Raw genomic sequence first — 9655 nt, 5'->3', positions numbered from 1 at the left:
TCCAACCTCAAGCATAAACCAAAGAACAACAAGACTTCAGAAGGAAAAAAATCTTTTTAATCAAGGCCAAATGTAACTGGTTTTCAGGCGAAAACTGAAGAGTCCAATTAAAAAAAAAAAAATGAAGTCTTCACAGAAGCTGAGACTTAATTGCCAAAGTCTGGTACACAAATAAGTTAAAGTACTAAGAGGCATCTTGTTGGATTGTAAGGATCCATGCACTGCTTATCTACCTCTGTAAAAAAAAAAACATCACTTCAGTGTCTGATATTACATACATATGTTACATATACATAATTGACACCACAGGAAACCCTCAGCATTTGCAGTTTCAAGTATTTGTGAATGCCGACCCCGCATCTTAAATATACTTGTGGGAGCTCCTTGCTTGCTGCCGCCAGCACAGCCATGGCCCCCACCCCTCCAGGGGCACTGCGTTCATGACATTCATGAACACAGTGCTGTATTCACAGATTTCGCCATTCGCAGGGATATCTCCCGCGAATGGCAAAGGTCACCTGTACATGCTTGTTAAAATTAAGTGAAGACAAAAAAAGCAACTAGTTGCTTTCTGCCTTCCAGAAGTTGTTACAGAACAGCAAATAAATGACAGTTGATTCAATCAATATGACCTTGTTATTAGATTTGCTTTAGTAAGGAGTCACTTACCTGCATATTCAGTAATTCTTCAATCTTGTTCTGGATTTGTCCATATACTTCATTAAAAAGCTCTTCCCTTGATTTAGTTCCATCCAAGTGCACTTGAATATAAATACATCAATCAATTACTTATCCTGAATTAAGTCTAAGGACACATATTATAGAATTAGGACCCTACCAACTTTCCAAATTGGGTCATTAAAGAAACCAGAAACATAACCAATTCCAGAAAAAGTTCTCCATGTGGCCAGAAGTATTTTAATTCTTTCTTCTGAATTAAAAACCTTGAACAACTGTAGTAAGTAGTATGTGTTATCTCTTCTTCAAGCTCAGAAGGACTACCTGATACACTAAGCATATAAAAGAGCTTCAATACCCAAGTTACTTACCCACATCGACTTTAAGATCTTCCATTATCCTTTTGTGTTTTACATACATAGGCCAGACGTGGCCATCAAACAATCCAGGTGGGTCTGGTACAGTGTAATTTCTTGAACTAGAAATTAAAAAAACAACTTTACTAGATTATTTGACCCTTCAGCTTAATCCTATATTACAAATTAGAAAAAGTTGATAGTGTATTCAAATTCTTTACCCACTGAGTCAGAACCAGTCACCTTGACTTTAATTATCTGACTCTGATCAAGTATGGGCTTTGTATTATGCATCAGCTGCAAGTAGACTGACAAAATAAAACTTCAGAATCATGTTTAAGGATTGATATGTCTAGCTGCAGAAATGAGATTTAAGGTTCTCAGCATTACTGCACCAACTTCTTTTACATGCACAATACTGTTTATTATCTATGCAGTTCTCTGTGTGGTATATAAAAAAACCCCTCAAGTACTAAAAGACTAAGACTGGTAAGGAAGTCAGTTATGTAGCAGTCACTGTGTTTCCAGAATTCATCTTTGCGGAATGCTGATGATTTAATCAATCAAGAACTTGTCTACTCTGCTAAATAGAAGAATCAATCTAGTGTCCCCTCCATCGCCATCTGAGCAACTGAAGCTTTACAAAGAAATCAAAAAACTTCCTTACAGCCACATTACATTTTTTCTAAAGCAATATTATTAACAAAAAACATTAACTTAAGAAACAGAGCCCCAAACCTACCTCCTCCTCCTCTTGCATTCTTCATATGGAATAGAAAGGAAGTACCGATGGTTGAATACTTCAATCAGTGGTCTATAAATAAATAAATAAAATTCTTGTTTTTGAACAGCAGCAAGAATATGCTACTTATGATTTTAGTCACAATTGAGGGAAAGTTATTTTGGTACTTCACAGATTCACAGGAGTTTAGGGCTGGAAGGGATCTTGTGAGATCATTGGGTCCAGCCCCCCACCCCCCCTGCTCTGGGCAGGAAAGACTTGAGGTCAAATGACCCCAGCAAGGTGTGTATCCAGTCTCCTTCCGAAGATCTCCAGGGCAGGTGCCTGCACCACTTCACAGGTGTTTAGTATGGGACAATGGGTTGTAAGGTTTGATGTGGAACAAAAAGCTCAAATCCAAATCAAACTACTGCTTTTAACCTAATGCTACCATGTGCCCATCCCTTTCACCCTGTCAAGTTATGAGGACTGAGCTGATAACTAGCTGGGAGAGAGGAGCAATTTCCATCCAGCACATGTAACATTGTACCAGCTACCCTTCTGTGATAGAATAACTACAGTTAAATGTGGGCAATGCAAGAGATGCAAATTTAAATAAAATATCTAATATTGCATCTCATGAGAAATTAAATAGGGATTAATATTATCACTGTAAAATAGAAAAGGTGATTGAAAGATTACAGTGGGTTACGTTTAAAGTGGATTAGGATTAGTAGTAATTTTCTTCAGAGATCAGTGTAGGACAGTGGCGATCAACCTTTATGGCTAACAGGCTGTATCAGCAGTGCCTGGTCCCTCTGCAGGCCAGATCTGCTGAGTAGACACAATCCAGCACCTAGGGTGGGTGCTGGAGGACCCCATGCTGCTGCATAGAGTGGGTAAGGGGCAGCCTAGCTTAATCCAGCTGCACAGAGGGAAGGGGAGTAGCTCAGTCCCTGGAGGAGAAAGGGGGCTGGGCTGGCTCAATTGGGGGGGTGGGTATGGTCAGGCTCTGCAGGTTTTTATGTGGGAGGAAGGCCCTGGCTCTGCTCTGACCCACTGCTCAGGACTTGGGATTTTGGCAACGAGGAAGGGTGGTGGTACTAACTGCCACTGTTCTCCCACTACCAAATTTCCTGATGCATGGGGAGCCCAGCAGGCAAAAGTCCAAGGCTCTGCAGGCCACATTTGGTCTTCAGGTTGCAGGCTGAACTTCTCTGGTCTAGGAAATGGAGGTGCACCAATACACTAGTCCAATATCAGATCAGCACCAATATAAAGAAAATTGTCTGTATTGGAAATTGGCCTGATATGGCTGATAAATGGCCCACACAGGCACAGCTGCAGCACAGCACATAGGTGGCGAGAAGCCTGGCAGCTTGAAGAGCAGCATCTGGCTGGTAAGTCTGTTGTGGTGGAAGGGGAGGGAGGTGGCAGCAGGGGGCAGGTCAAGGCCCCTCACAGTGAAGGGAGTGGGGCTGAAGCAAGCGCTACCCAACTGGAGCAGGACAGAGCAGCTGCTCATGGGGGGGCAGCTCCCACCATTGTGCACTACAGCAGTGGTGCTGGGATCAGGTCTATAGGGGGGGCTGCAGCCACCCCAAAATTTGCCATAGACCCCCCCCATAGCCCCTGCTCCCAGTGCTGCCACCACTGCCATCCCTGAGTGAAGCCCTAGCCCCACCCTGCGCAGATCCAGGGGAACACCCCCTTCCATACCTCCCCAGACAAGCAGCTCCTGAACAAGCAGTGGGAGCCACCCCCACTTCCCCGACAAGCCGCTGCTCTATCCCACACCCGACCTGCCCCGGCTAGGTATCATTTCCCCCAGCCCCGGTCCCAGCCCCACTCCCTCCCTCACTGCAGGGGTCCCTGATCTGCCTCCATGCTTCTTCCCTCCCCGCTCCCCTTCCACCACAACAGACTTATCAGTTGGACACTCCTCTTCAAGCTGCCAGGCTGGTATCGGAAATTGGATCAGTATCGGCTGATATTCCCCCTTAAAAAAAGCAGCTTTTGGTAGCCCCAAATATCTCCATCAGTGCACCGCTACTAGGGACTTATCTTCTTAGCAGCCTTGATACACAAACTATATTCATGCTGTGGAAGACACCAAACTGAGAGGTACTGCCAGCAAGGAGGAGGTTGGCTTTATACGCAAGAAGAATAAAATCTTGAAGAGAGGTATGAAATATGATAGTATTAAATGCAATGTCATGCACCTATAAAACTTCACTAGGAACTATCACTGTAAGATGGGAGGCAATTCATTCACTAGAGGCAACAGAAAACAAGACCTTGGGGCATACTGGTCAAACTGTAGAATGACCCCGAGCTGCAAGTATGCTACCATTGAGAAAAAGGCAAACACAACCCTAGACTGTCAGGCAGGATTTTCCAGAGAGATGAGGAACTGATACTACAATAGTACAAAGCATTGGTAGGATACTACTTATTATACTGTGTTCTGCTCTCTGTACCCATTCCATTGAATGCAGATGACTAGAAGAGGTAAGAAGATACGTAGGGGAATTTAAGGGAGATTAAGTTATTGGCAAAATTAAAATGAACAGAGGGTATAACTAGTCATTAGAAATATCAGTGCAGAGTGAAAATTAGGGGGAAAAACTTTCTAACTGGATAATACTGGCGCGATATCAATGGATATGAACTGGACAGAAATAGATTTAGATGGAAGTCAGAAAGGTGTTAATCAGTAGAATAAAGTTTAGAATGACCTTCCAAAAGAACTGGTGGGGACAAGGAACATAAATTACTTCAAGGGACTGTAAAAGAAGTACCCTACTTTTGCATCCCTTGAAGTAATTTGCATTCCTTATCCCCACAAGACAAGGTAGATTTGCACATTATAGACTAACTAAATCAGAGACGCATAAGCTTTTGGAAGCCTGATTCTCACTTCAGGAAAATACCTCTATACTCTATGCAATGATGGAGTCTGAATGTCTCCTATGTTGAGATAATTATTTGTTTTTCCCAGGAAGAGACTGAAAGGACACTCAATCTCTTGAAAGAGGAAAAGGCTGAAAGTGCCATGCTTTAGGGCTTTCAGCACTTGACAGAACTGAAAAGAAATGTCCAACCCTGCGAACGCAGAACTCGGCTCCGGAATGGTTTCCCTTCAACCTGTGACATTAGCAAGGGGTTTAGGATTTGGTTGGGGCACACCAGTGCTTTTATGTATTTTAAAAAGCTTGGAAGTATCTGCTGAAATCGGCTCCTTTGCTCAGGATCAAACCAGCGGACAAATTTAGATCAGGAAGGAATTATTTCCTAGGACAGACGGGCAAACCGCCCTCCTCACCCGACATTCTCAAAAGCTCCCTTCCCAGTTTCATCCAGGAATATTTTAACTAACCAGTTTCCTACTATTGTAGTTGTAAGGCACTAGGAAGACCACCTCCAGTCCCATGCCCCTGCAATGGTTTGGATTCACACCTCCAGGGAATGTTTTTATTGTGGGCAACAGCCTGTGCCAGACTGTGTAGCCAGGGGCTCACAACTTCTACATTTGAAGAGAGCTCCTTTTAAGTGTAGCATTCATGCTTTGACTTCAGTTTGGTCAAGGTACAGGAAATCAAAGTCCATGTCGCAGCAAGCACCTTGCTTACCTGTACGTGTACAGCAGGAAGCCTTCCACAATGAGGATGTGGAGAGAGTCACCCCCATCCTCCGAGCCCTGCATGAGGCTGGCCCCCAGGGTGTTGTTGATGCCATGCGAGCGTTCAAACTTGACCGGGTTCTTTCTCCAGGCATTGATAGTGCTCATCATGGCATCCATATCCAGGGCACCGATCACTGCAGGAGCACAGGGAGAAGAGTAAGAGCCACATAAACACCTCCCGGCGCCCACCTGCCCGCAAAGGACCCCCGTTCCCGCAGCCTTACCATCATACTGCTTGAATCCACCCTCCGTCCGGATGTCGTCTTGGGGCTGCAACAGGGGGGAGAAACACCTCAGCGGGGTGCGGCCCCGCCCGGCGGGGGGAGGGGGGAGCCGCGGGGGTCGTGACCCCGGGTTTGTTTGTGCGCAGATAAGGGCGGGGCGCGGCCGCGACGGGCCCCGGGCCCCTTTATCGCCCCGCGCGCAGCCCGGGGCGGCGGCTCACCTTGAAGAAGTCGTCCTGGTGCACCACGCTGCAGCTGGGCAGGGCGCGCACGAGCCGCTCGGTCAGCGTGGTCTTGCCGCCGTTGGTGACCCTACGGGGGGAGGCGGGTTACAACACAGCGCCGAGCACCGCGTGGCGCGGCCCTTCCCCCCGTCCCGTCCCGCTCCGCCCCACGCGCTCACCCGCCGATGCCGACGATGACCTGCATGGCGCACGCGGAGGCGGCCCACGCGGCGGGGCCTTGCCGGGGAGAGGAGGAGGCGAGGGGGTAGAGGACCAACGTCAACTGCCGGGCAGCGCCATAGCCGCGCGGAGGGAGCACCGGGCCGGTCCGCGCCGCACCGGGGCGCCGCGCGAAGGGAAGCCGGGAGGGTGCTCGCCGCGCTTCCCTCGCTCCACAGCCCGCCCATTGGGCGACGCGCGGCCAATAGCAGCACTCCTTCGCGCAGCCCGCGCTCCTCCACTGGCAGCACAGGGCCGCGCCGCACCGCTCCGCAGCGCCCATTGGCTGGCGGGGGCTGGGACTGCTCCAATAGGGACGGGGTACGGATCGCGTCCCGCCCGCCCGAGCTAGCGAGCTCTTAGGCCAATGGGAGCGCGGAGCTGGGCGCTGTGTGTAGCAGTTGCGCGCGCAGCCCAGGGCTGGGAGCTGCGCTGCCTGAAGCGCGCGCGGGAATGGCAGAGGTGCCAGTTAGATGCCAAGCCCAACAGTGTCAATATGCGTGCTTAAGAGTTCCCATTTCTTATCAGCGTAACTCGGCGGTACGGTGACGCCCACGTACTGCAGCCAAGGGTACAGCTTCGAGCTCTTCAGCTAACTTGGCCACCAGAAGTGGTGCTGCTGCAGCAGGTGGGGCTCCAGCCAGGCTAGCTGACCCTGCTTCTCTTCGCCTGTGCGGAGTTCCAGGCCGTCCTGGCTAAATTACTTCCAGTGCCTACGCTTGCCTTGTCAAAGGAGTGTAGCTGTCTGTAGGGTTAGGTGATTTTGAAAATGTAAATGGTACCTATACAGCGGCCTTCAGTGCCTACAGGCGCACCACAGACCTTTGAGGATTTCTGTGTTAGGTGACTTTGAAAACAATCCCTGTTTACCTGCGTCGGAGCGCTAAGTGTCACCTCGTTATTTAAAAATAGGACTAGCAGTTCCTTCCTTCCCAGGCTGTTGGAGAATAGATGCTACACCAGGGTTGTCAAAGATGAGGCCTATGGGTTGGATCCAGCCCGTGGAGCCCTATGATCCAGGTCATGGGACCTGAACCAAGCCCGCTCTGCCCCATGTGCTACAAACCAGCCCCAGGCTTGCCCTCAGACCTGGTGGTACCTGTGGCTAGAGCTGGTGCTGTGTTACTACACACAGCGCAAGGCTGGTCTAGGGTATGCGCTGCATGAGGTGCCTGTGCTGGACTGGCTCTGCCCACCCTGGTTACTGTGGGGCCAGATGAGTTTGACATCCTTGTATTATACTATTTACATTCACTTCCATTTCATCAGCATCTTTCATTTAGTTTTTAATTTCCCTAGTTATATAGTCACTGTGTGTCATATACACACATGAATGAACCCATACCCTCAACAACACCATGAGATAAGGCAACATAGCAGTGAGGTAAAGCAGTATTATCCCAATTTTACAGATGTATAGGACTAAGGTACAGAGAAACCAAGTGACTTCTTACACAAAAAAGATTTTGACAGTTAACAGTATTGCCAACACTCATGATTTAACTCAACACTGAGTTAAGCTACCTTGAATGCAGTGGAAATACTCCCAGAGATCAGATACAACAGGACTGAGCAGGCAAACATAGAGTTACTTATTCCAAAATCTTTATGTAGGATAAATAAGAAGATGTGAACAAAAGAATTGGAAGCAAAGGGAAAGAGAATAGTTACAAAGGCAAAAAAAGGGTAATTCTTCAAAAAAGCAATTTGGGTGCAGTCCACTCCATTCCTACAAGCCCCGGGAGCGTAAGGCAAGCAGCTAGCAAAGTGAAAATTACCCTCAGTCTGGAGCCAGCAAGAGAGGCTGCCATATGAGTCTGGAATGGCAGCTGTTGTCTCTCAGAAGCAGCTGTGCAAGCTGGTGAGCTTTTCAGGAGCCATATAAAAATGAACCCTGAACCCTCTGATTTGTTCTGTCTCTATTCTGCAAATGTGTTTAATGTGGCTTAAGATGGTAATGGGGGTATAGCTGCACCACTCTCAATGCAGCACCTAGACCTCAGCAAATGTCTGCTTTAAACCTGTTTTAGGGCTGTGAACAGCCACATTAAGTGAGTCATTGCAACAGCTGTTCAAGTGGAATGTACATGCTGCATTGTTATCTCAGATTAAAGTGCTTTTGCCTTGCATCTTTGGGACCGTACTTTAAATATGGTTGTGTTGCAAGCACTCAACATCCTGAGCATATGGTGCAATGCTTTGCCACTGTGCTGCATGCATTCTTGGATTTTTTTCTGCACTATTAATTGTGGGTTGCTTTCTGAAACTTAATGGGATCTAGTGTTTAGAGTGAAATTAAGAACATGTTATGATTTTTCTCCCATCATCCCCTCATTCTGGTTTCTGCAAGCTGATCAGTACCATTTTCAAATCGCTGTCAGGCAACATGAAGGAAACATTGCGAAGTTCTATAATTCTCATGATGCTGACTATAAACAGGCTTTCTAGAGGGCTGAAGGGCTTGGTTCCCTAGTATGAATAAAGATTCACTAATATAAATACGTCATGGTTTGGGAGGGTACATGACACCATGATCCTTAAACTCCAAGCTCTTTTCTGCAATGACGTGAAAGTTCTAAGCATATGACCTATACGGACACTAATGACATTACCATTCCTTCACTTGTTCCAAAAGCCCAACTTATTTTCTGCTTTGTTGATTTACGAAGCTTTTGACTGGACCTTTAGTTAGAAGAAAGGAGCTGTTTAATTATACCCTAAGTAGCTGCAAAATGATGTAGCTAGCCATGTTGGTCTGAAATCAAGCAGAATGACAGTGGAATGTACATTTGGAAGACTGAAAGGTTGATGGATTTAGCCTAATATTGAAGCTGGACTAATATTAAAGCTAAACCTGATGAGAAATATCTGCCTTGGATGATAGCAGTTTGATAGTTCTTTGTGAGAGCAAGAGAAAAAGTATTGTACATGAATGGAAGCAGGAGGATGGCAGATTTCCTAAACAACCAAAGATGAGACCTCTATGAAGTGCTGCAACTATTTGGGTGTATAGAGTTGAGTTCATTAGGCTCATACTTTAGACTCTAAGGGCTGCTTATGAGAGATATGTAAGATATTGTATACAGCATTAATTAAGATTACTACATTTTTTTGGTGGGGAGAGGAAGTTGACTGCACATCCGTTTCCTTAGTTCTGTGCCATGGTAAGTGAAAACTAAATCATAGTAATTTAGCAGTTGTTCCATTTAGGGTTAAACTGCCACAGTTTTGCTTCCATTTACATCAGGTACATGAAATGGTTACTGTGGACCAGCTGGGGTGTAATTTGTTCATCTATTCATAATTTGCTTCTGTCCTTACCTTGACAAGGTTTTGGAACTCCATACTCATTGGAAATGCAAACTACCTGTTTGCATTCTAGTGTTTGAACAGGGAGATTAAAGTTGATCAGGATAACCTTGGAGCATTGGAGAATCACAGGTATGTAGACAGGTTCACCCTGTTAGCCTGCAAAGCAATATGGGGTTCCAATGGCAGGACTTGGCAAATGTGCATCAGTTATTTGGGATCATACATCCATACCTGTT

The 9655-nt window shown here is 46.5% G+C and overlaps 1 protein-coding gene across 1 annotated transcript; it reads right to left on the bottom strand.

Annotated features, from left to right (window-relative positions):
* Positions 1-35: 35 nt before the first annotated feature.
* On the bottom strand, positions 36-6250 carry LOC102571069 (nicotinamide riboside kinase 2). The gene is made up of 8 exons (XM_014606087.3): positions 6068-6250; positions 5886-5976; positions 5665-5710; positions 5388-5574; positions 1777-1848; positions 1050-1156; positions 670-761; positions 36-235 (listed from the first exon to the last, which is right to left on the bottom strand). The coding sequence occupies exons 1-8, from the start codon at positions 6091-6093 to the stop codon at positions 230-232; spliced, it is 627 nt and encodes a 208-aa protein (XP_014461573.1). The 5' UTR covers positions 6094-6250; the 3' UTR covers positions 36-229.
* Between the last annotated feature and the right edge of the window lie 3405 nt (positions 6251-9655).

This window comes from Alligator mississippiensis, chromosome 11 (assembly GCF_030867095.1).
Source record: "Alligator mississippiensis isolate rAllMis1 chromosome 11, rAllMis1, whole genome shotgun sequence".
NCBI lineage: Eukaryota > Metazoa > Chordata > Crocodylia > Alligatoridae > Alligator > Alligator mississippiensis.
The sequence above is the reverse complement of the archived record's forward strand: the minus strand, read 5'-3'. Positions and strand labels throughout refer to the sequence as shown.

Bases quoted from the DNA above. Each gene is read 5' to 3' on its own strand.
- LOC102571069 (XM_014606087.3), bottom strand. From the start codon at position 6,093: ATGCAGGTCATCGTCGGCATCGGCGG. The intron at 5,977-6,067 runs GTGAGCGCGTGG...CTCCCCCCGTAG, and splicing joins GTCATCGTCGGCATCGGCGG to GGTCACCAACGGCGGCAAGA. The intron at 5,575-5,664 runs GTAAGGCTGCGG...GTGCTCCTGCAG, and splicing joins TGGATTCAAGCAGTATGATG to TGATCGGTGCCCTGGATATG.